The following is a 26429-nucleotide window of genomic DNA, read 5'->3' on the forward strand; positions in this document are numbered from 1 at the left end:
AAGGCAGCCCCCTGCACCACTCTGATTCAGAGGGGTTGTGTTAAATGTGGAAGACATATTTCAGTTGAATGTATTCAGTTGTACAACTGACTAGGTATCCCCCTTTCCCTAATCCTACACACACACTAAATCCTCCCTACTAGACCCAGTCCCTATTTTATTACCATTTAGATCACCATGTTCCCTCCCATGTAAAGTGATATGTCATTTGGAAATTCCCAATGTCACCATGCATACATCTTATCTTAGGGGCTGGGGTAGAAAATTAGCCGTCTGGCTAAAACCGGCACTTTTACTTCAGTGTTGATTAATGTGCACTGTACCTGTAAAAATACAAATAAACTCAAACTTATTAGCTCTTCTTTATCAGGCCGAGACTGAAAGAGTCGCTGCTTGGTGACATATACAGTGCCTTCAAAAAGATTCACACACCTTGACTTTTTCCACATTTTGTTATGATACCAGGTACTCAGTAATGTCAAAGTGGAATACATTTTTTTTTAAATAATAATAATAATAAAACAATAGTACAGCTATGGCCTATTTATTGCCTAACCTCCCTTATCTTACCTCATATACACTTTTCTATTGTGTTATTGAATGTATGTTTGTTTATTCCATGTGTAACTCTGTGTTGTTGTTTGTGTCACACTGCTTTGCTTTATCTTGGCCAGGTCGAAGTTGTAAGTGAGAACTTGTTCTCAACTAGCCTACCTGGTTAAATAAAGGTGAAATATTTATTAACATTTTTTAAATAGCCCTATTTGGTAAAAGACCACGTTCATATTATGGCAAGAAGAGCTCAAATAAGCAAAGAGAAACAACAGTCCATCATTACTTTAAGACATGAAAGTCAGTTTAATAGGGAAAATGTCAAGAACTTGGAAAGTTTCTTCAAGTGCAATTGCAAAAACCATCAAGCGCTATGGTGAAACTGGCTCTCATGAGGATCGCCACAGGAAAGGAAGACCCAGAGTTACCTCTGCTGCAGAGGATAGGTCCATTAGAGTAAATTGCACCTCAGAAATTGCAGTCCAGACACGTCTCAGACACATCTCAACACCAACTGTTCAGAGGAGACTGCATGAATCAGGCCTCCATGGTCGAATTGTTGCAAAGAAACCACTACTAAAGGACACCAATAAGAAGAAGAGACTTGCTTGGGCCAAGAAACACGAGCAATGGACATTAGACTAGTGGAAATCTGTCCATTGGTCTGATGAGTCCAAATTTGAGATTTTTGGTACAAACCAGTGTCTTTGTGAGACGCAGAGTAGATGAATGGATGATCTCCGTATGTGTGGTTCCCACCATGAAACATGGAGGAGGAGCTGTGATGGTGTGGGGGTGCTTTGCTGGTAACACTGTCAGTGATTTATTTGGAATTCAAGGCATTCTGCAGCTATACGACATCCCATCTGGTTTGCGCTTAGTTGGACTAACATTTGTTTTTCAACAGGACAATGACCAAAAACACAATCCAGGCTGTGTAAGGGCTATTTGACCAAGGAGAGTGATGGAGTGCTGCATCAGATGACCTGGCCTCCACAATCACCTGACCTCAACCCAATTGAGATGGTTTAGGATGAGTTGGACTGCAGAGTAAAGGAAAAGCAACCAACAAGTGCTTAGCATGTGTGGGACTTTTGAAAAAGCATTCCTCGGCTGCTGCGTGGTCCCATGGTGTTTATACTTGCGTACTATTGTTTGTACAGATGAATGAGGTACCTTGAGGCATTTGGAAATTACTCCCAAGTATGAACCAGACTTGTGGAGGTCTACTATATTTTTCAGGGGTCTTGGCTGATTTCTTTAGATTTTCCCATCATGTCAAGCGAAGAGGCACCGAGTTTGAAGGTAGGTCTTGAAATACATTCATAGGTACATATACCTCCAATTGACTCAAATTATGTCACTTAGCCTATCAGAAGCTTCTAAAGCCATGAAATATTTTTTGGGAATTTTCCAAGCTGTTTAAAGGTATAGTCAACTTTGTGTATGTAAACTTCTGACCCACTTGTGATACAGTGAATTATAAGTGAAATAATCTGTCTGTAAATAATTGTTGAAAAATTACTTGTGTCATGCACAAAGTAGATGTCCTAACTGACTTGCCAAAACTATAGTTTGTTAACAAGAAATCTGTGGAGTGGATGAAAAACGAGTTTTAATGGCTACAACCTAAGTGTATGTAAATTTCCAAATATTTCCCCTTAAAGCACTCAAGTGTTGCTTTAGCATTATGCTTAGGGTCATTGTCCTGCTGGAAGGTGAACCTCCGTCCCAGTCTCAAATCTCTGGAAGACTGAAACAGGTTTCCCTCAAGAATTTCCCTGTATTGAGCGCCATCCATCATTCCTTCAATTCTGACCAGTTTCCCAGTCCCTGCCAATGAAAAATGTATTCTCAGGGTGATGAGAGCTAGACATAGCGTTTTCCTTGATGGCCAAAAATATACATTTTTGTCTCATCTGACCAGAGTACCTACTTCCATATGTTTGAGGAGACTCCCACATGCCTTTTGGCAAACACCAAATGTATTTGCTTATTTTTTTCTTTAAGCAATAGCTTTTTTTCTGTCCACTCTTCCGTAAAGCCCAGCTCTGTGGAGTGTACGGCTTAAAGTGGTCCTATGGACAGATACTCCAATCTCCGCTGTGGAGGTCTGCTGTAGGAGAGCAGACTTAACCAGGTATTCCTCTAGGATTTTACCTGTGCTTAGCTATATTCATTTTCTTTTTATCCTGAAAAACTCCCCAACCTACTGATGTGTGTGTTGAATTTGCCACAAATAAAACACTTTGTATTCAGGACAAAAATATATTTTTAAACAGAATGCATGTTTAGGTTAGTATTTTGGTGTAACTAGAATGTTGTCGATCCATCCTCAGTTGTCTCATATCACAGCCATTAAACTCCATAATTGATTTAAAATCCCCATTGGCCTCATGGTGAAATCCCTGGTTTTCCCTGGTTTTCTCTCACTCCGGCAACTCAGTTCAGAAGGTCTGTATCTTTGTAGTGTGTATTGATACACCATACAAAGTGTAATTAATAACTGCACCATAATCAAGGGGATATTTGAAGTATTTTTTTTTACCAATCTACCAATCTGTGTACTATGATATGAGGCAAGAGAAAACTTCCCTGGTCTTTGTGGTTGAATCTGTGCTTGAAATTCACTACTTGACTGCGGGACCTTACAGAGATAGGGTAGTCATTCAAAGACATTTCAGCTTTTCATTTTAAATTAATTTGTTAACATTTCTAAAAAAGAAACTTCCACTTTGAAATTTAAAAAAATGTAACCTTTATTTATATAGGAAGTCCAATTGAGATCTGAAGACCTCTTTCCTAAGGAAGACCTGGAAACACCTATCAGTGGTTACAGCTGTTGAACTCTCGGCCCCTAACCTTTGAACTCTAAACCCTGACATCTGACTCACCCTCATGAAGGCCTGGTGGGTGATGCAGGTCAGCTGGTCGTGTCTGGCCTTGACTTGCCCCGTCGTAACGTTGGACGTCCCGTTGCCGTGGAAATGGAAGCGGGAGGGGAAAGACTCCTTGTGGTGAGTGTCGGCTGTCAGGTTATACTGCAGTTCTATGTGAGAGAGGGGGAATTAAGGGAGGGAGGGAGGGAAGAAGGTAACGGTATTTAATTTCAGAGAGCACCCAGAGTTCGTATAAACAAGGGCCACAGACATACATAGACCTAGAACCAACCTCACCCCAGCATCAACCTTGGCCCCAGCCTCAACCCCAGTCCCAGACTCAACCCTAGACCCTGTCCCAGACTCAACCCCAGCCCCAATCCCAGACTTAACCCCAGCCCTAGTCCCAGTCCCAGTCTCAACCCCAACCCCAGTCCCAGACTCAACCTCAGCCACAGTCCCAGACTCAACCCTAACCCCAGTCCCAGACTCAACCCCAGCCCCAGACTCAACCCCAGCCCCATTCCCAGACTCAACCCCAGCCACAGTCCCAGACTCAACCCCAACCCCAGTCCCAGACTCAACCCCAACCCCAGTCCCAGACTCAATCCCAGCCACAGTCCCAGACTCAACCCCAGTCCCAGACTCAACCCCAGTCCCAGACTCAACCCCAGTCCCAGCCCCAGCCCCAACCACAGCCCCAGTCCCAGACTCAACCCCAACTCCAGTTTATCTATCAGGACAGGGCTGTGCCAGAGCCTTCTTGCTGTAACAGACACTTTCACCAAAGGAATGCTCTGCATTCTTTTCAGGTTGGGTTAACATACTGGACCAACTGCCCCAGGCCTCAGGGACTAGTGATAATATGGAGAGACTGACAGAGATAAGGAAACAGACAAGGGTTGTCTCGGACACAACAGTGTTTTCTGTCAACCAGTCCAGGGCAGAGGTTTTCATCACTATTTCCTAAGAGACACAGGAGACTAGACATTGTACATTATACCATTTTACACGTACAAACTAGTAGCATAATTATGCTTGCAGTACTATAGCACGGGTGTAAAATGAGTTTTTGGTCACTATTATGTACACACACTAGAACCAAAACTGCCGTTTGTTTGTTAGTGCCACTGCTGTGTATATAACCTTCACTGACGTAACGATTAACACAGTGCAAATAGACAGGTTGTTTTCACAGTGCAGGGCTAAGGGGGAGCCAGGGGCACAGAGAGAGGGTCTGCTCACCTATGAGTCCGTTGTAGCGTCGAGCGCGGACCCTGAAGCAGACTGTCACGTTGATGCAGACAGCAGGAAGACCATTGTCAGAACACAGAGCTACAGAGCGGTTCACACTGACAGGCAGGGTCATGGAGGCCTCAACCACTACCACCGGACGTGTCCTGTTGGAGGGCAACGACAACATATCAACATAAATAACAACACATAAACACAGTAACCAAATCTAATTTTATTGGTCACATACGCGTGTTTAGCAGATGGTATTGCGGGTGTAGCGAAATGCGCATGGACATCTACAACATGGTGGCTCTATGGGCCAGGAGGCCAAAAAACACAGAAGGCCTAAAATATGGTAGAAATATGGACCAGAACAGGTGCGAATTTGGTCAAAATCAATACATCTAAACCAGTTAAAGTGAAAAGTTCACCCCTATGAGTGAAAGTTGACCCTTTAACCTGACACGTAACAATGCAGGAGATCCTGCTAATAGGTCAGTTATCTTGTGGATGTGTTTGACGTTTCTCCATGATCATGGTCTTACCTCAGAACCACAGCGGAGTCCGAGAGGAAAGCCCCTACCGCAACGTCTGTGGGTTACAGATGAAGATATTTTGAACACAACATTTCCTCCATACTCTATTTGTAGACCTGTCCTTCCTGCTGTGCCCACAAGACGCTCTAGACGTGTTAAAAGCCCTAAGACAGTTTGTTCATCAATTTAGAAGAGCTGCAAAGTAGAGGTCGACCGATTATGATTTTTCAACACTGATACCGATTATTGGAGGACCAAAAAAGCCGATACCGTATTACAACAATACTGAATTAACACTTATTAACACTTAACTTAATGTAAAACATCAACAAAATCAATTGAGCCTCAAATAAATAATGAAACATGTTCAATGTTGGTTTAAAAAATGCAAAAACAAAGTGTTGGAGAAGAAAGTAATATGTGCCATGTAAAATATGTGCCATGTAAAAAAGCTAACGTTTAAGTTCCTCGCTCAGAACATGAGAACATATGAAAGTTGGTGGTTCCTTTTAACATGAGACATCAATATTCCAAGGTAAGAGGTTTTAGGTTGTAGTTAATATAATATTTATAGGACTATTTCTTTCTATACCATTTGTATTTCATATACCTTTGACTATTGTTCTTATAGGCACTTTAGTATTGCCAGTGTAACAGTATAGCTTCCGTCCCCCTCCTCGCCCCTACCTGGGCTCGAACCAGGAACACATCAACAACAGCCACACTCGAAGCATCGTTACCCATCGCTCCACAAAAGCCGCAGCCCTTGCAGCGCAAGGGGAATAACTACTCCAAATCTAAAAGCGAGTGACGTTTGAAACAGTATTAGCGCACACCCAGCTAACTAGCTAGCCATTTCACATTGGTTACACCAGCCATTAGGCTGATAGGCTTGAAGTCATAAACAGTGCTGTGCTTGCGAAGAGCTGCTGGCAAAACGCACGAAAGTGCTGTTTGAATGATTACAGGCCTGCTGCTGCTCAGTCAGACTGCTGTATCAAATCAGACTTAATTATAACATAATAGCACACAGAAATACGAGCCTTTGGTCATTAATATGATAGAATCCGGAAACTATCATTTCGAAAACAAAACATTTATTATTTCAGTGAAATACAGAACCGTTCGGTATTTTATCTAACGGGTGGCATCCCTAAGTCTAAATATTCTTGTTACCTTCAATGTATTTCATAATTACGTAAAATTCTGGCAAATTAGTTCGCTGTCACGCCTTGGTCTTAGTATTTTGTGTTTTCTTTAATTATTTGTTCAGGCCAGGGTGTGACATGGGTTTATTGTGTTGTCGTATTGGGGTTTTTGTAGGCATTGGGATTGTGGTTGATTAGGGGTGTGTGTAGCATAGGTTGGCTGCCTGAGGCGGTTCTCAATCAGAGTCAGGTGATTCTCGTTGTCTCTGATTGGGAACTGTATTTAGGTAGCCTGGGTTTCACTGTGTATTTCGTGGGTGATTGTTCCTGTCTCTGTGTGGTGTTCACCAGATAGGCTGTATTAGGTTTCACGTTCCGTTTGTTGTTTGTTGTTATTTCATGTATCGTTATTTTGTTTCATTAAAGACATGAGTAACCACCACACTGCATTTCGGTCCGACTCTCTTTCGACGAACGAACGCCGTTACATTCGCAATGAGCCAGGCAGCCCAAACTCACATATACCCTGACTTTGCGTGCAATGAACGCAAGAGAAATTACACAATTTCACCTGGTTAATATTGCCTGCTAAACTGGATTAGTAGTTATAACTAGTGATTATGATTGACTGTTTTTTATAAGATAAGTTTAATGCTATCTAGCAATTTACCTTGGCTTCTACTGCATTCGTGTAACAGGCAGATTACTCCTGGAGTGCAATGGTTAGAGCGTTGGACTAGTTAACTGTGCGGTTGCAAGATTGGAACCCCTGAGCTGACAAGGTGAAAATCTGTCGTTCTGCCCCTGAACAAGGCAGTTAACCCACAGTTCCTAGGCAGTCATTGAAAATAAGAATGTGTTCTTAACTGACTTGCCTAGTTAAATAAAAGGTATACAAAAAAATGTAAATTTAAAAAATAATCGGAAATCGGTGCCCAAAAATACCGATTTCCAATTGTTATGAACACTTGAAATTGGGCCTAATTAAACGGCCATTCCGAATAATCGGTCGACCTCTACTGCAGACATCAGTCTCATTTGTCATTCATTCAGTCATTTATTTATTCAGTCCACGTCAGCCTGCAAATGTTTGCACCCTGTTGACTACAGTAGTTACTAAGCATGCCAATCACTTTAAAATGCTTTTCATAGATAGGATATCTCAGTATAATCTGTAACAGTGCAATATTAAACTGGAAATCTTGTTTGGGGCATTTGCTATGTTTATTTGGCCGATTAATCCAACTCTGATCCCAGAACAGTGTACTGTAACAATGATCAGTATGTGCTCCCTAACACTAATCCAAACATCTCAACAGACCTTTTCAACAATTCCTGTTCCATCTTACAAGACATCAACTGTACTCAGCTGACGTGATTTGTTTTTAGACAAGTATGTAATTCTTGCCCTTATGAATAAATCTACAACTACTAACACATATAGCACCAAATAATTTTAAAAACGTTGGAGACAGACAGTACACAGTACACTTTAACAATGTACTAGTTGAGAGAATGGCCAAACTTAAGAGTTGACTAACAGATAAGTCTAAGACCCTCTGTCAGTGAGTCTACAGAATATCACGTTTAGTTTATTGAGTGAGACTTGTGGAAGATGAGAACATGAGAAGCAGCGAGGGAGTAGAAAACTATGTGAGCACCTAGTGATAGAAATTCCCAGTCTTCCCTGGGTAGCAACACACATTTATGCACGCTCGCATGCATACACGCACACGTATTTCCCCATCCTCTGTCCTCAGTTCCGTTTCCACCACTGACATATTTTGTGTTTTGACAACCTTACTAATTTAAGACACAGTGTGTGTGACATCATAGCAGGACATTACAGTGTGTTCTGTTCTAGTCAGCAGTAGAGAAACAGAGACAGACTCCCTCATTGTGCTGGAGGGAAGTACTCTACACAACAGTGACAGTCAGGAAAGGGAGCACTACCTTGGTAACCGTTTCCGTCAACATCGATGCCTCCGGAAACAGACTGGCCGAACATCTTTAACTCATTACCCAGAAGAGACCCGGTGATCCTCTGATGAAACAAGAACAGCTTGATTAGTCATACAGCTAACAATCCTCTGTACTGTACACACTTTATACATTACTGTTCACATACACACTATACACACGTACACATGGATTTTGTGTTGTAGTTATGTGGTAGTAGAGTAGTGGCCTGAGGGCCCACACTTAATGTGAGGTGAAATATGTTGTGAAAGGTAATGTCATGTTTTTAAAAAATTTAATAGAACTGCCTTAATTTTTCTGGACCCCAGGAAGCATAGCTGCTCTCCCCCTAATAGCATAGCTGCTCTCCCCCTAATAGCATAGCTGCTCTCCCCCTAATAGCATAGCTGCTCTCCCCCCTAATAGCATAGCTGCTCTCCCCCCTAATACAAGGAGCTTTGAGATGCAAGCAATGTAATCTCTCTATATTTGGATACACAGTAACTGCATTTTCTCCAAGGGGTTGTACTCCACATTGACAGAAATCTATTTACATACAGTATGCAGTATAAATTTAGTTATCTTCATGGTATGTCTCACATGCTCAGACAGAGAAAAGAAGGGGACCAAGCGGTTTTAGGAAATTGCAGCAATTCAGAGTCAGGAACTCTCTTCTGACTGTCTGGGAGCACACAGAAAAAAACAAAGGAACATTTGTCACAGCAGGATGGGGGAGAGCATTGGTCAGGGGGAGGAAGTCCCTGACCCCCCTTTTCCGTCACTCCCTCCTTCCTTCCCTTTCCTCCCTCTCTTCTTTCCCTTCTTTCTCTCCTCCCTTTAATCTCCTGGCCCTAATAATTACTCGGAGAAGGGAGAACCTGACCCCCTCCTTCCCTCCCTTCAATCCCTGGAAGCCCTGCTCCCTCCCTCCCTAATTTTTCCTTCCTTCTTCCCTCCCAGTAATCTCCTGTCCCTGAAGCCTGCAGACAAACAGCAGCTGTGACATAGCCGTAGATGTGTACATACTTGAGAGTAGGTCTGAGAGATCCCTGTCTTCCTCCCATTGTAGATATATATAGCCCCACGCAGCTCTTCCTCCTGCGGAGCCCCCACCGCCACATCTGGAACATATTTACAGTCAGTCAGTCAGGGGTAAATTTAGGATGCATCTCAAATGGAACCCTATTCCCTAGTAGTATATTATTTTTGGGAAGCACACATGAGTTAACTTACAGATTTACAGGGACATAATACATAATGACCTAAACACCAGGCAGACCCCCACCACTCTTCTCAGACTGGCTGCACATGCTCTAACCTATGGCTAGTCTACACTGAGACCTGCCACACTCTGTGTGTGTGTGTGTGTGTGTGTGTGTGTGTGTGTGTGTGTGTGTGTGTGTGTGTGTGTGTGTGTGTGTGTGTGTGTGTGTGTGTGTGTGTGTGTGTGTGTGTGTGTGTGTGTGTGTGTGTGTGTGTGTGTGTGTGTGTGTGTGTGTGTGTGTGTGTGTGTGTGTGTGTGTGGTAAGAACCTAGGCTGGTGTAAGTGGCAGTTGGAAGTACATTGAGGCCCTCTGATCAGCTTTGGGGATGTAGTTAGCTGGTTGGTGAGTGGTGATGCTCAGCATGGAGCGTGGCTGTTATATGGTGTATGTCACTTACTTTAGTCTAGTTCCTCCTGAGAAAGATTGCTAATGTGTTTAACTAAAATGTGGGGAGATTTGCTTGCGCAACAATAAGCACCCAATATTTAAAACAGCACCTACTCAGAATATAACATCATTAACATATAAATTGTTATGCATCTTTGCTACAATAATGATTAAAACTCACCAGGAAAGCCATCGTCATCAATATCTCCCAGATCGGTTATGGTCTCCCCAAATCTTGCAGCATACGATTTGCTTCCAGCCAACTGAAACTCTGCTTCCTTCATATTAGCCTGAAAGATAAATGTATTCACAGTCTTAAGAATCATTCTCTCCTCTTCCCAGGGTAATTGCTTGTAGAAGAAAAAATAAGTAATTTGCTGATGTAGATATATGGGGGAAGTAGCTAGCTAAGCTTCATGATTGTGTAATTGCAGTTATTTAGTCACTTGGTTGGTAATGAAGTTAGTCATGTCATTCAGAGTTGCCTGGTCCTTAGTGACACACATTAAATGTAGCAGGTATACTCTGGTTTAGTGTTCCGTAATACAAACTCATCAGTCAAAGAAACAGCCCTCAAGTCCTGCAATCATTATGCTGGGTTGTTTTAGATCATCTGCCAGTGCAATATAGTATCTCCAGCCTCTTCTTGAATAGGAAATGACCATGAAAGGAAAATATATTTACTTCATGATCATATGCTTTTCTATAGAGGTATCTGATTGTTCTGAAAGCTGCATAGGTAGTCTAGATGTTACTAGCCAATTATAAGAGCAACTTAATGTAAAGTGATACCATCATTGGTATTGAAAAGTGTTTGTTATAACAGTGCACACCAACAGTATTCTATGAGATGCTTAACTATCATATTATAGTAACTACAGAGTTAAGTTGTGATGGTAAGAGTATGTGTGATATGTGATGTGAGAAAGTGCCTGTTGGTTTGGTTCTGCTTTAACAAGTATCTGAGATGGCCAAGCTGTTCATGAGGGTGTATTTTGAATATCACAAATACGTGTTTATGGAGACACAACACACTATAGAGCAGCCTCCAATCAGCATCAGTTAGCACAGTGTAGCAAAGTCAGAACAAGTTTACAGGCTGAAACCTTCATTTGTTAACATTCAGTCTATTAGTAAACTGAATGTAAGGCAATTTTCAGGGACAGTGTTCCATATAACAGCCATGCACAGTTTAAAGTAAACATTTAAATAGGTAATGGGCCATCAAATTACTTTAGAACCTATGCCATTTGCAAAACCTAATAACTGCACACTAATGTTTTCATGATATGTTTGAAAGAAAGGTTGTCTCGCTGTCACGTTCTGACCTTAGTTCTTTTGTTATGTCTTTGTTTTAGTATGGTCAAGGCGTGAGTTGGGTGGGTTGTCTATGTTAGTTTTTCTATGATTTCTGTGTTTGGCCTGGTATGGTTCTCAATCAGAGGCAGCTGTCAATCGTTGTCCCTGATTGAGAACCATATTTAGGGAGCCTGTTTTCTGTTGTGTTTCGTGGGTGATTGTTTTCTGTTGTGTGTCTGCACCAGCCAGAACTGTTTTCGGTCGTTTCTCTTTGGTATTTTTGTTATTTCCGTGTTCATTTTAATAAATATGGACACTAACCACGCTGCACCTTGGTCCTCACCTTCTTCCACCAACAACGATCGTTACACTCGCTCTCAATTAATTTTTCCTAAATTACTCTCATCTGCTCTTGTCGCCTCCTTCTCAAGCCACATTGGAGGAGAAAATCCAAGGTCCCTCCCCTCTGACCTTCTCCTCCAATGAGTTTTGAGAAGGCAAGAAGAGGAATCAGGGAAATCAAAGTTGTCTGTTATGTACTGTATATTTTTATGTGAAAGGTGTTGTGTTGATTATGAAACTTTTGTATCATGCCTTCCATTGTGGGCCTACAAACAGTCAAACAGTTGGACACACCTAATCATTGAAGGGTTTCTTTATTTTTACTATTTTCTACATTGTAAAATAGTGAAGACATCAAAACTACGAAATAACACATATGGAATCATGTAGTAACCAAAAAAGTGTTAAACAAATCAAAATATATTTTATATTTGAGATTCTTCAAAGTAGCCACCCTTTGCCTTGATGACAGCTTTGCACACTGTTGGCATTCTCTCAACCAGCTTCACCTGGAATGCTTTTCCAACAGTCTTGAAGGAGTTCCCACATATGCAGAGCACTTGTTGGATGCTTTTCCTTCACTCTGCGGTCCAGTTCATCCCAAACCATCTCAAATGGGTTGAGGTCGGGTGATTGTGAAGGCCAGGTCATCTGATGCAGCACTCCATCACTCTCCTTGGTCAAATAGCCCTTACACAGTCTGGAGGTGTGTTTTGAGTTGAAAAACAAATGATAGTCCCACTAAGCGCAAACCAGATGGGATGGCGTATTGCTGAAAAATTCTGTGGTAACCATGCTGGTTAAGTGTGCTCTGAATTATAAATAAATCACTGACAGTATCACCACCAAAGCACCTGCACACCATCACACTTCCTCCTCCATGCTTCACGGTGAGAACCACACATGCGGAAATCATCCGTTCACCTACTCTGCATCTCACAAAGACACGCCGGTTGGAACCAAAAATCTCAAATTTGGACTCATCAGACCAAAGGACAGATTTCCACCAGTCTAATGTCCATTTCTAATGTTTCTTGACCCAAGCCAGTCTCTTATTCTTATTGGTGTCCTTTAGTAGTGGTTTCTTTGCAGCAATTCGACCATGGAGGCCTGATTCACACAGTCTGCTCTGAACAGTTGATGTTGAAATGCATCTGTTACTTGAATGTGTATGAAGCATTTATTTGGGTTGCAATTTCTGAGGCTGAATTTCTCCTCTGCAGCAGAGGTAACTTGATGGTTTTTGCGACTGCACTTGAAACGTTCAAAGTTCTTGACATTTTCCAGATTGATTGACCTTCATATATTCAAATAATGATGAACTGTCGTTTCTTTTGTCTTATTTGAGCTGTTCTTGCTGTAATATAGACTTGGTCTTTTACCAAATACGTCTGTCTTCTATATACCACCCCTACCATGTCACAACACAACTGATTGGCTCACACGCATTAAGAAGGAAAGAAATAGAAACTGGAAACCATATATCCCGAGGCTGCATTTATTGTAGCTGGGGATTTTAACAAAGCTAATCTGAGAACAAGGCTTCCTAAATTCTATCAGCGTATTGAATGCGCGACACGAACTGGTAGCATTCTGGACTTCCACGATGCACACAAAGCCCTCCCCCACCCTCCCTCTGGCAAATCTGACCACAACTCCATTTTGTCTGCTAAATGACTTAAATGTAATGTAATGTTCAGCCTATAGACAGAAACTAAAATAGGAAATACCTGTGCTCAGGTATAGCCAACGCTGATCTGACCAATTGCTTCGATCATGTGGACTGGGATATGTTCCGGGTAGCCTCAGACCACAACACTGACGTATACGCTGACTCTCTGAGCGAGTTTATTAGCATGTGCATCGGTGATGATGTACCCACTGTGACTATTAAAACCTTCCCTAACCAGAAATCGTGGATTGATGGCAGCATTCGAACAAAACTGAAAGCGCGAACCACCACTTATAATCATGACAAGGCAACTGGAAACATGACCAAATACAAAACCGTGTAGCTATTCCCTCTGCAAGGCAATCAAACAAGCAAAGCGTCAGTATAAGGGTGGCAGGTAGCCTAGTGGTTAGCGCGTTGGACTAGTAACCGAAAGGTTGCAACATTGAATCCCCGAGCTGACAAGGTAAAAAAAAAAACTATCATTCTGCCGCTGAACAAGGCAGTTAACCCACTGTTCCTAGGCCGTCATTGAAAATAAGTATTTGTTCTTAACTGACTCGCCTAGTAAAATAAATAAAAACAAGAGACAAAGTATAGTTGCAATTCAACGGCACAAACACGAGACGTATGTGGCAGGGTCTACAGTCAATCATGGATTACAAAAAGAAAACCCGCCACGGACATCAAAATCTTGCTCCCAGACAGATTAAACAACTTCTTTGCTCGCTTTGAGGACAATACAGTGCCACTGATACGGCCCTCTACCAAAGCCTGTAGGCTTTTCCTTCACCGTGGCCAATGTGAGTAAAACATTTAAACGTGTTAACCCTCGCAAGGCTGCTGACCCAGACGGCATCCCTAGCCAAGTCCTCAGAGCTTGCGCAGACCAACTGGATGGTGTGTTTACGGACATATTCAATCAATCCCTATCCCAGTCTGATGTGCCCACATGCTTAAAGATATCCACCATTGTTGCTGTTCCCAAGAAAGCTAAGGTAACTGAACTACATGACTATCGCCCCGTAGCACTCCCTTCTGTTATCATGATGTACTTTGAGAGACTAGTCAAGGATCATATCACCTCCACCCTACCTGATACCCTTGACCCAGTCCAATTTGCTTACCACCCCAATAGGTCCACAGATGACGCAATCGCCATCACACTGCACACTGCCCTATCCCATCTCGACAAGAGGAATACCAATGTAAGAAGGCTGTTCATTGACTACAGCCCAGTATTTAACACCATAGTACCCTTCAGACCCTGGGTCTTGACCCCGCCCTGTGCAACTGGGTCCTGGACTTGCTGGCGGGCCGCCCCAGGTGGTAAGGGTAGGATATAACATCTCCACCCCGCTGATTCTCAACACTGGGGCCCCACAAGGGTGTGTTCTCGGCCCTCTGCTGTTCTCCCATGACTGCGTGGCCATGCCCGCCTCCAACTCAATCAAGTTTGCAGACGACACTACAGTGGTAGGCTGGACTACCAACAACGAGGAGACGGCCTACAGGGAGGAGGTGAGGGCCCTCGGAGTGTGGTGTCAGGAAAATAATCTCTCAACCAATGTCAACAAAACAAAGGATATGATTGTGGAATTCAGGAAACAGCAAAGGGAGCATCCCACAACAGCGCCTCTTCAACCTCAGGAGGCTGAAGAAATTTGGCTTGTCACCGAAAACACTCACAAACTTTTATCACCGCCTGGTACGGCAACTGCTCTACCCACAGCTGCAAGGCTCTCCAGAAGGTAGTGTGGTCTGCACAACGCATCACCGGGGGCAAACTACCTTCCCTCCAGGACACCTACAGCACCCGATGTCACAGGAAGGCCCAAAAGATCATCAAGGACAACAACCACCCGAGCCACTGCCTGTTCACCCCGCTATCATCCTGAAGGTGAGGCCAGTACAGGTGCATCAAAGCTGGGGCCAAGAGACTGAAAATTAGATTATATCTCAAGGCTTTCAGACGTTTAAACAGCCATCACTAACATAGAGTGGCTGCTGCCAACATACAGACTAAAATCTCTGGCCATAAATTTAATAAATTGATTTATTAAAGGTATCACTAGTCACTTTAAATAACGCCACTTTAATAATGTCTACATATCCTACATTACTCATCTCATATGTATATACTCTATTCTATACCATCTACTGCATCTTGTCTATGCTGCATGGCCATCGCTCATTCATATATTTTCATGTACATATTCTTATTCATCCTTTACATTTGTGTGTAAAAGGTAGTCATTTTGAATTTGTTAGATTACTGCACTGTCGGAACTAGAAGGACAAGCATTTCGCTACACTCACATTAACATCTGCTAACCATGTGTATGTGACCAATAAAAACATGATTTGATTTGAAATTACACAAATACAAATTTAAAAAGGTACACCTGTTAATTAAAATGCATTCCAGGTCATTAGCTCATGAAGCTGGTTGAGAGAATGCCAAGAGTGTGCAAAGCTTTCATCAAGGCAACTTGATACTGGCTACTTTGAAGAATCTCAAATATAAAATATATATTTGTTGAACACTTTTTTGGTTACTACATGATTCCATGTGTTATTTCATAGTTATATAATAGTTTTGATGTCTTCACTATTAGTCTAGATTGTAGAAAATAGTAAAAATAAAGGAAAACCCTGAAATGAGTAGGTGTGTTCAAAATTTTGACTGGTGCTGTATAAAGTTGTATTGAAATAAAGGAAAAACATATCCCAGTACTTACAGCTCCTTGGTTGATGTAGACATGGACTCGTCCCTCCTCTCTTGTGGTGCTGTACATGGGAGCTCCTACCAGTAGATCAGACAGGCCATCTCCATTCAGGTCCACGGCACACACACTGGCACCAAAATACGAGCCCAGCTACAGTATAGGAGACGCAGGTTTTATGTCTATATAGTCAATCACATAAACCAAATGTATTTTTAAAGCCATTTTTGACATTACTAGTTGGCACAGAGTGTTTTTGCAGTAAGGAGGTGTGATCTAGTTCTGTGTCAAAATCAAGACATTAAGAAGTGAGACATTAAAGACTGGTTTCCCAGACACAGATTAAACCCGGTCCTAGACTAAAGAGCATGCCCAATGGAGATTGGTCCCGCATTGGTAGAGCAAGGTGCTTACACTGCCAGGGTTCCCACGGGGGACCAGTACGTGGGATAATATACAGTGCCTTGCGAAAGTATTCGGCCCCCTTGAACTTTGCGACCTTTTGCCACATTTCAGGCTTCAAACATAAAGATATAAAATGTATTTTTTTTGTGAAGAATCAACAACAAGTGGGACACAATCATGAAGTGGAACGACATTTATCTGATATTTCAAACTTTTTTAACAAATCAAAAACTGAAAAATTGGGTGTGCAAAATTATTCAGCCCCCTTAAGTTAATACTTTGTAGCACCACCTTTTGCTGCGATTACAGCTGTAAGTCACTTGGGGTATGTCTCTATCAGTTTTGCACATCGAGAGACTGAATTTTTTTCCCATTCCTCCTTGCAAAACAGCCCGAGCTCAGTGAGGTTGGATGGAGAGCATTTGTGAACAGCAGTTTTCAGTTCTTTCCACAGATTCTCGATTGGATTCAGGTCTGGACTTTGACTTGGCCATTCTAACACCTGGATATGTTTATTTTTGAACCATTCCATTGTGTAGATTTTGCTTTATGTTTTGGATCATTGTCTTGTTGGAAGACAAATCTCCGTCCCAGTCTCAGGTCTTTTGCAGACTCCATCAGGTTTTCTTCCAGAATGGTCCTGTATTTGGCTCCATCCATCTTCCCATCAATTTTAACCATCTTCCTTGTCCCTGCTGAAGAAAAGCAGGCCCAAACCATGATGCTGCCACCACCATGTTTGACAGTTGGGATGGTGTGTTCAGGGTGATGAGCTGTGTTGCTTTTACGCCAAACATAACGTTTTGCATTGTTGCCAAAAAGTTCAATTTTGGTTTCATCTGACCAGAGCACCTTCTTCCACATGTTTGGTGTGTCTCCCAGGTGGCTTGTGGCAAACTTTAAACAACACTTTTTATGGATATCTTTAAGAAATGGCTTTCTTCTTGCCACTCTTCCATAAAGGCCAGATTTGTACAATATACGACTGATTGTTGTCCTATGGACAGAGTCTCCCACCTCAGCTGTAGATCTCTGCAGTTCATCCAGAGTGATCATGGGCCTCTTTGCTGCATCTCTGATCAGTCTTCTCCTTGTATGAGCTGAAAGTTTAGAGGGACGGCCAGCTCTTGGTAGATTTGCAGTGGTCTGATACTCCTTCCATTTCAATATTATCGCTTACTCAGTGCTCCTTGGGATGTTTAAAACTTGGGAAATATTTTGTATCCAAATCCGGCTTTAAACTTCTTCACAACAGTATCTCGGACCTGCCTGGTGTGTTCCTTGTTCTTCATGATGCTCTCTGCGCTTTTAACGGACCTCTGAGACTATCACAGTGCAGGTGCATTTATACGGAGACTTGATTACACACAGGTGGATTGTATTTATCATCATTGGTCATTTAGGTCAACATTGGATCATTCAGAGATCCTCACTGAACTTCTGGAGAGAGTTTGCTGCACTGAAAGTAAAGGGCCTGAATAATTTTGCACGCTCAATTTTTCAGTTTTTGATTTGTTAAAAAAGTTTGAAATATCCAATAAATGTCGTTCCACTTCATGATTGTGTCCCACTTGTTGTTGATTCTTCACAAAAAATACAGTTTTATATCTTTATGTTTGAAGCCTGAAATGTGGCAAAAGGTCGCAAAGTTCAAGGGGGCCGAATACTTTCGCAAGGCACTGTATTTACTCACTAATGTAAGTCGCTCTGGATAAGAGTGTCTGCTTCATGACTCCAATGTGACTACTAATTTTCACCTTGCTTCCCTTGACTTCACTGATGATCTTCAGCATGTTTTCTTCAGCTCTGAATAGGTAGGCCTGGAGAAGAGGAGAAACAAGACCTGGTCACATCAGGACCTAAAGCCAACTAAGGATGAGTATACAGGTGGTAAAATGCATACACTACTAAGATTGTATCACAATACCCACATAGACATCACCTGCTTTCTACTGATCCAATATATTTAATATATTCATATTAACACTCCCGTGTGGGATACATTTGGTAAGGCCATTAAGTACTGGCAACTTGTACAGTAAAAAAACATGTAAATAATAATATGTGTACTGAATTGCCACATGACATAATGATTCCCCACTTCCTCTTTCTGCAGATAGAAACATTTGCATTAGTTTAGCAGACATACCAACGTATACATATAGCAGAATCAGAGTTAACTACAGCATATTTCAATCTATCACTCATATACAGTTACTTGCCCACATAATATCTACCTTGATTGAATGCAGTGATTGTGTCACTCTGGAAAAAGAGCTTCTGCTAAATTACTTAAATGTAAATATATTAACAACCAAATACTTTCAGCTAATTCAGAATAAAGGTCTTTAGTGACATCAATCAACAGAGGTCCAATCATCACAAGATCTTACTAATGTAATTGACAGACCAGAGCAGCTAACACATGGTATGTGTCTCCCACATGTCACCCCCATAGCGCTCTGGTCAAAAGTAGTACACTATAGGGAATAGGGTGCCATGGTCTTTTTCAGCAACACAAATGTCATACATTTCACCAGCAGAAGGAGGAATGCCTGATTCATCATATATTTTACATCAGCCTGGATGGTGATTTAAACACAAATACAGCATTGTACTTACCACTTTACTACCCCCTGCTTGTCAGTTCATACAAAATGAGCCGATACATGTGCAAGTGTTGGTACTGTGCTTTCTATCTACAGGCAGGTGACAGAGTGATGGGGATGGGGGTAAAAGGAAAAACAGGAATGAAATGAACTCTTACTTTACCAGTCTGCCTGTGCTGGGGTGCACCTCCAACGATCTCTGTGGAGTCAGGGTGAAGGAAGTGGCCGGCGCCAACCGAGTAGCCTGGTGATGAAATTAAGGATCTTAACGTTAGTACAACACCAGCACAACTTTAATATAACCGACGAATCAAACTACCAAAGTTGCCTGGCAATGGAAACACATTACAACGTTAAAACTTCTTTGGGATCGGTGTCCCTTCCACGGGACGTATGAGCTAACGTAGGCTAATGCGATTAGCATGAGGTTGTAAGTAACAAGAATATTTCCCAGGACATAGACATATCTGATATTGTCAGAAAGCTTAAATTCTTGTTAATCTAACTGCACTGTCCAATTTACTGTAGCTATTTTTTTTTTGCATTCTATTTTACCAGTTTATTGTGTTATATTCTCCTACATTCCTTTCACATTTCCACAAACTTCAAAGTGTTTCCTTTCAAATGGTACCAAGAATATGCATATCCTTGCTTCAGGGCATGAGCTACAGGCAGTTAGATTTGGGTATGTCATTTTAGGCAAAAATTGAATGGGCTTATCCTTTTATTAATACAATGTCTGTACAATGTTAGTAAAACCTTAATACAACCTTGGTACAACCTTAGTACAACCAACAACACAGGTAGAACCAGATGGTACTGGTTGAGATAAGCGCAACAGGCCACACTGTGACTGGCTTGATGAGAGAGAACAACATTCCTTTGATAAGAGCTGCAAAAAGGGTTTACATTACATGACAGGTCTTTTCCATGCATAAAAGTATGTTAGAAAAATGTGATTTTTGCCGGCACTAGTTCGGTTAAAAACATTGATATGGATCCCCTTGACAGAGAGACAACTTCATTATTTTCAGTAACTACAATTGAGCATATACTGAGCAATAGCGTGTGTGTGTGTGTGTGTGTGTGTGTGTGTGTGTGTGTGTGTGTGTGTGTGTGTGTGTGTGTGTGTGTGTGTGTGTGTGTGTGTGTGTGTGTGTGTGTGTGTGTGTGTGTGTGTGTGTGTGTGTGTGTGTGTGTGTGTGTGTGTGTGTGTGTGTGTGTGTGTGTATGCACCTGACAATCAGCTTCCTGTTCACACACACAGAGCGTGTTCTCTCAACACACAGACACAGAAAAAGCATGCTTCTTCTTCAAATTCCATTACGTTACACTTCACTAACTCACAGCCTCTGCAGAAAAACAAATGAGACGTGTGACAACAAGACAAGTCCTTCTGATTGTCTCCAACCATGTTATTATTAATGTACCTAATATGCCATATGTTGTATTACATATATGTACCCAGATAACTGCCATAGAGGACAGTGCTGTCATCATCCACATAGGCAGACAGGACCATACTGGAGGTGTTGTAGACCAGAACAGACCCAGTCCAGTACGATGTCCCAGGGGCTCCCATTATTATCAAGTCCTGAAGAAAAACAACACAAAACATACATTATAGAATGGCAGTTTGTGATGTATGTTTGGGATTTACTGTATGTTTGGGATTTTCTGTACGTGCTTGTAAGTTTGTGACTTGTATTTCCAGCACAGGCTGTATTACCAGCACAGGCTTCACATAAACTATGGGTCTAAAAAGAATATCTAGATGAATTAATACCTCATTCAGAAAGTTGGATATTCCTGCTTGGCATGATCCGTAGTCTTCACCAAACTTCCGTTGATGATCTGGAAAGAGACACATGTCATTTCATTCAACCTCTCAGTGCAGATGAATTACAGGAGTGGCCTTGGTCATGATGAAAAATAAAACCATGCAGACTGCATACTCCCAATGATCTGAGAAGAAGCAATGTTTCAGCACCATGGGGTCATCTAGACAAGTCTCACAACAAGAAAAAGGTTGTTTTACAGGTACTAAACAGAAAGACGTTGTACCTTTATAGCATGGGATAAGTGGTTGAGACTGTTTGAGGTCAGCTTCGTATCTGTAGCAGACACCATGAGGCAGCTTGTTCTGGTTGTCTTTCCTGGAATAGAACACGTTCTTCCAACGATGCCCACATGCCTGTGGAACGAGAAGCAGCACAGATGTTTTGGATGAAATGCAACTGTTTGAGCAACAATGTAATAATCTACACACAAAAAATGTCAACTCGATGGTTCTTCTAACGAGGGACATAATGCAAGCCCTGTCCAGCAGCTACACTACATGACTGAAAGTATGTGGACGCCTGCTCGTCGATCATATCATTCCAAAATCAAGGGCATTAATATGGAGTGCCCCCCCCCCCCACCTTGGTGGTGCTATTATAGCCTCCAATCTTCTATGAAGGCTTTCCACTAGATGTTGGAACATTGCTGGATTTGCTTCCATTCAGCCACAAGAACATTAGTGATGTTGGGCACTGCACTGATGTTGGGCAAACAATTTCTGAATGGACCTCCCTTTGTGCAAAGGGTCATTGTCATGCTGAAACAGGAAAGGGCCTTCCCCAAACTGTTGCCACAAAGTTGGAATCACAGAATCGTCTAGAATGTCATTGTATGCTGTAGTGTTAAGATTTCCCCTTCACTGGAACTAATGGGCCTAACTTGAACCATGAAAAACAGCCCCAGACCATTATTCACAATTGCCACTATGCATTCGGGCAGGTAGTGTTCTTCTGACATCCGCCAAACCCAGATTCGTCTGTTGGACTGCCAGATGGTGAAGCGTGATTCATCACTCCAGAGTGCATGTTTCCACTGCTCCAGAGTCCAATAACGGCGAGCTTTACACCACTCCAGCCGACGCTTGGCATTGCGCATGGTGATCTTTGGCTTCCGTGTGGCTGCCTGGCCATGGAAACCCATTTCGTGAAGCTCCCGGCGAACAGTTCTTGTGCTGACGTTGCTTCCAGGGGCAGTTCTTCAGTAAGGCCATTCTCCTGCCAATGTTTGTCTATGGAGATTGCATGGTTGTGTGAACTATTTTTATAAAACTGTCAGCAACGGATGTTGGGTGTCCACATACTTATTAATATGTATTGTATATAGTGTAGTTTCCAAAATAACGTTAACCAACAATAGACTATAGGGCTAAACAAAACATGTACATGTTGTGGGTCTTCTAACTAGTGACATAGGTCTGATAGGGTTGCAAATGATGCTAGCCTTATTTCTTATTTCAACTAAATTCACCAGTTGTTGCCTATCTCATCATTTGATTTAGGTCTCAGAATGGGCACAAAGACTGTATATGACTGTACTGTTACATATCAATACATGGCCATCACTGGACTATCAAGAATGGGTTGTAAACATTTGTGTACCCCTAATGGGACTAATTGACATACCAATACATGGCCATCACTGTAATGCAATTTGTCATAGCTGCTGCTGTAACAGGGGCTTTATAAATCAATCGGATTGATTGAGTGACTTAACATACCAATACATGGCCATCACTAGGCTGTCTAGACAGGCTGACTCCGAGCCACTGGTTGTCACTTTCAGAGAAGCAAGTCTTCCCACAACTGTCCACACCTGTAGTACACACACACACCACATGTAGAGAAAGTGAGAGAGAGAACAAGAGCAAGATATGAGAAGTTGCCATAACCAGTATTATTGCCTTATAAACATATGATGTTTTCTTATAATCCAACGTCAGTGAACAAATACCCCAAACCACCTTGGTCAAATAAACAGAACTACTTCATTTTTATCATAGAGGTCCCCCATTCTTTCTTTGTAAAGCTGAGTGGATATGCAATACATCAATAATACAAACCCGTTGATATTTGCTGACATTCTCTATTGCCTGAGAAGTTGCACTTATAAATTGCTCCTGGTTTTATAAGGGTTGGGTCAAATGTTGAATTCGCAACTGGAGCTCCGACTATTAACCTATAACAGATAATTATGGAAATCATCATCAGCCAACCATTCACTAACGTTATAGTTTTACACACATCAATATCCCAACTGTGTGATTTAAAAAAAAAATATATATATATACACATTTCACACTCAAAAAGTTGTCAAACGGCAACTGGACAGCCTAAATGGGCAGTTACTGGTCAAAGTTCATTGTGTTCATTGACTCCCTAATTAAAATGTATAACACAGTTTCAATTTGAAGAACCCCTAAAGGATCCCCCAGGAAACGTTTATTCTTAGAGTATAATACATGTGTGTAGCCTATTCGGTTAGTGTTGTATGACTAAAGTTTTAAAAAATAAGCCTACAAAATGTTGTAATCGCTTACCATGTGTGTTGCTTGTTCTTATGTAACAACACAGAATATCCAAATAAAGATCCATTTGGGCCACTGAAACTAACCGGATGGTCTACATCCAAATTGTAACAGTCAGTGAGACTACAGCACCAAGCGAGAAGAAAGGTCCAACAGCAGTAAAGATTCACCGGCTTCTTTCGCTCCATTTAAAAAACAATAAAACACAAACTTTTCCAACACGAAGAAACTTCAATTGATGGCAGAGGGAAACAAAAGAAAGGTCAAACTTTTCGATGATTAAAAGTCAGGATAACAGCGAAAAGTTGTACATAACGATAACAACTTTAGCACGGCAGTTGAATAGAGACTGAACACTCAACTCTTGTAGCGCGCTGCCTGAGTCCGTAGGTCTGCTGTGCTCATGGCTAAATTCCGTCACGTGGAACTTCTCAGTTTTGAACCTCTGGTGGGCGGCGGGCACAAACTCCCCAAACTCACAGCGCTGAACCCTCCTACCTACACATCAGTCAAACTAAGAGAAAGCTGTGTTCCCTGGAATTAACAGTACAGTGAAACGTTTCAGAAAGGCTTGAATCAAATCCACACTTTACAGTTAACTGCCAAAATAAAGGAAACAGCCATATAACGTGACGTTGGACCACCTGAGCCACTAGAACAGCTTCAATGAGCTTTGGCATACATTCTACAAATGTCTGGAACTCCATTTGCGGGATGCAACACAATTCTTCCACAAGAAATTCCATAATTTGGGATTTTGTTGATGGTGATGGAAAACTCTGTCTCAGGCACTGCTCCAGAATCTCCCACATGTGTTCAATTTGGTTGAGACCTGGTTACTAACTGACTGATGCAGGCGCGCACACGCCCATTCACACTCATTTTACACACACACACACACACACACACACACACACACACACACACACACACACACACACACACACACACACACACACACACACACACACACACACACACACACACACACACACACACACACACACACACACACACACACACACACACACACACACACACACACACACACACACACATAAACCCCCACCTTTACTCCTTTGAGACCCCTCTTCCAAAGTCACTGAGATAGCCATGGTAGCAAAAATAATGGGCAACTGGGATTTTTTATACATGACCCTAAGCAGGAACCACACCTGTGTGGAAGCACTTGCTTTCAATATACTGTACTTTGTATCCCTCATTTACTAATTTACTGTTTTCTTTATTTTGTCAGGTACATGTAGATGCTGCTGAAATTGATTGTTGGCTATATATGGCTGGGCTACTATATATTTCTGATGCTGTCATTTTGTGCCAGAATAATGCTCAAGTGTAATTGTTTTTTTGTAATAGGTGAGGAAATAGAATAAACACATACAAAACATAGACTTTATCTTTCTGACAAAGTTCATTGTATATAGCCAAGTTAACTTGACTTATTGTGTATTTATTCCTTGTGTCATTATTGTTCTATTATTTATCTATTGTTTCTTTCTTCATTGTTGGGAAAGGCCATAAGTAAGCATTTCACTGTTAGTCTACACCTGTTGTTTACCAAGCATGTGACAAATAGAATTTCATTTAATTTCATAAAGTTCATTAAGAAGGAATGGAATTAGGCTATTGATATTTTTTTAAACAAATTAATATGGGCCATGATTGAGTGTCAGGAAACAGGGAATGTTATCCTGCGGGATGAGACCGCCTGGAATGTCTGTCTGCGATATTTTCCCATATTGGTCCGTCCGGAACATGATGTGAATTTAGCGTCTGTCAGGATTTTTTTTATTCTGTGTCCATTAATTTCTATACATCATTATTTGCAGTAACTACAACTGAGCTAATATTTAGCAACAGTGTGTGTGTGTGTGTGTGTGTGTGTGTGTGTGTGTGTGTGTGTGTGTGTGTGTGTGTGTGTGTGTGTGTGTGTGTGTGTGTGTGTGTGTGTGTGTGTGTGTGTGTGTGTGTGTGTGTGTGTGTGTGTGTGTGTGTGTGTGTGTGTGTGTGTTTTCTTTGTGCGCTAATAATCTCCTGCAACCAACCAGGTATTATTCCCACGGTGTAGGCCTAAATGAACCATGCGGAGCCAGTGTCTTACCAGTGGTCTGTTGGGACAATTGCCTGTTCAGTTATATTAGGTGGAGGATAGAGGGAGGGTTTGTCCACTTGGCTGAATGGTGGTGGTGAAAATCTGTGTTTCGTGAGAGAGACCACACACAAGTTGACACAACAAAGCAAATATTTGATGTTGTGCTCTTTGGCTTATAATGTGGTGTTTTCCCAACAGAAGTAATGGAAAGAGCAAATAAAGTAAAGAGAAGAAAAGAGAAGAGAGAGGAAAAGAAGGAAGGAGGTAGCAGGTCTAAGTGTAATGGAACTTGATTCATGTCCTATTGCCAAAGCCTCAGAGGTCGATGGCCGCGCAGGGACAGACATTAGTGACTAAATAAAACCCAGTGTGCTTGTGCTGGATACTTCATGTTCCACCCAGTGTTGTGTTCAGACCACCTAAAGCGAGACCGAGTTAAGACTGGAGCAAATCGAGTCAAGACCGGGAGTGGGGCGAGGGCTGAGAGTCTGAGTCAAGACCAAGACCGGGTATGGGGCGAGGGCTGAGAGTCTGAGTCAAGACCAAGACCGGGTATGGGGTGAGGGCTGAGAGTCTGAGTCAAGACCAAGACCGGGAGTGGGGCGAGGGCTGAGAGTCTGAGTCAAGACCAAGACCGGGTATGGGGTGAGGGCTGAGAGTCTGAGTCAAGACCAAGACCGGGAGTGGGGCGAGGGCTGAGAGTCTGAGTCAAGACCAAGACCGGGTATGGGGTGAGGGCTGAGAGTCTGAGTCAAGACCATGATTGTGATTGTGTCAGATCGGCACCCTAAGAAGAGCTACCAAAAGTACAGTACTGTGTTAATATTTCAGAAGAACATATGGAATCCTTAGCCATTCATAATGGTTAAAAAATGCATACTGTGGACAAATAGAGAGCTACTCTACAAATGATTAAACTAGTCTAAACCAAAGGCTTA

General features: G+C 42.0%; 1 protein-coding gene across 1 annotated transcript in view; it reads right to left on the bottom strand.

The window, feature by feature from the left end:
• The window catches only part of itga4 (integrin alpha 4), a 40443-nt gene extending 16467 nt beyond the window's left edge, over positions 1 to 23976 (bottom strand). Inside the window, exons 1-15 of the mRNA XM_046367697.1 lie at positions 23394 to 23976; positions 22917 to 23032; positions 22575 to 22669; positions 21080 to 21209; positions 20802 to 20869; positions 20480 to 20609; positions 19174 to 19259; positions 18164 to 18226; positions 16017 to 16154; positions 10144 to 10252; positions 9337 to 9431; positions 8305 to 8395; positions 5213 to 5258; positions 4677 to 4831; positions 3447 to 3601 (exon numbers count right to left, since the gene is read on the bottom strand). Of these exons, the coding sequence (XP_046223653.1) occupies positions 3447 to 3601; positions 4677 to 4831; positions 5213 to 5258; positions 8305 to 8395; positions 9337 to 9431; positions 10144 to 10252; positions 16017 to 16154; positions 18164 to 18226; positions 19174 to 19259; positions 20480 to 20609; positions 20802 to 20869; positions 21080 to 21209; positions 22575 to 22669; positions 22917 to 23032; positions 23394 to 23569 (1653 nt within the window). The 5' untranslated portion in view covers positions 23570 to 23976. The remainder of the gene's footprint in view (positions 1 to 3446; positions 3602 to 4676; positions 4832 to 5212; positions 5259 to 8304; positions 8396 to 9336; positions 9432 to 10143; positions 10253 to 16016; positions 16155 to 18163; positions 18227 to 19173; positions 19260 to 20479; positions 20610 to 20801; positions 20870 to 21079; positions 21210 to 22574; positions 22670 to 22916; positions 23033 to 23393) is intronic.
• Between the last annotated feature and the right edge of the window lie 2453 nt (positions 23977 to 26429).

This window comes from Oncorhynchus gorbuscha, linkage group LG01 (assembly GCF_021184085.1).
Source record: "Oncorhynchus gorbuscha isolate QuinsamMale2020 ecotype Even-year linkage group LG01, OgorEven_v1.0, whole genome shotgun sequence".
Lineage (NCBI taxonomy): Eukaryota > Metazoa > Chordata > Actinopteri > Salmoniformes > Salmonidae > Oncorhynchus > Oncorhynchus gorbuscha.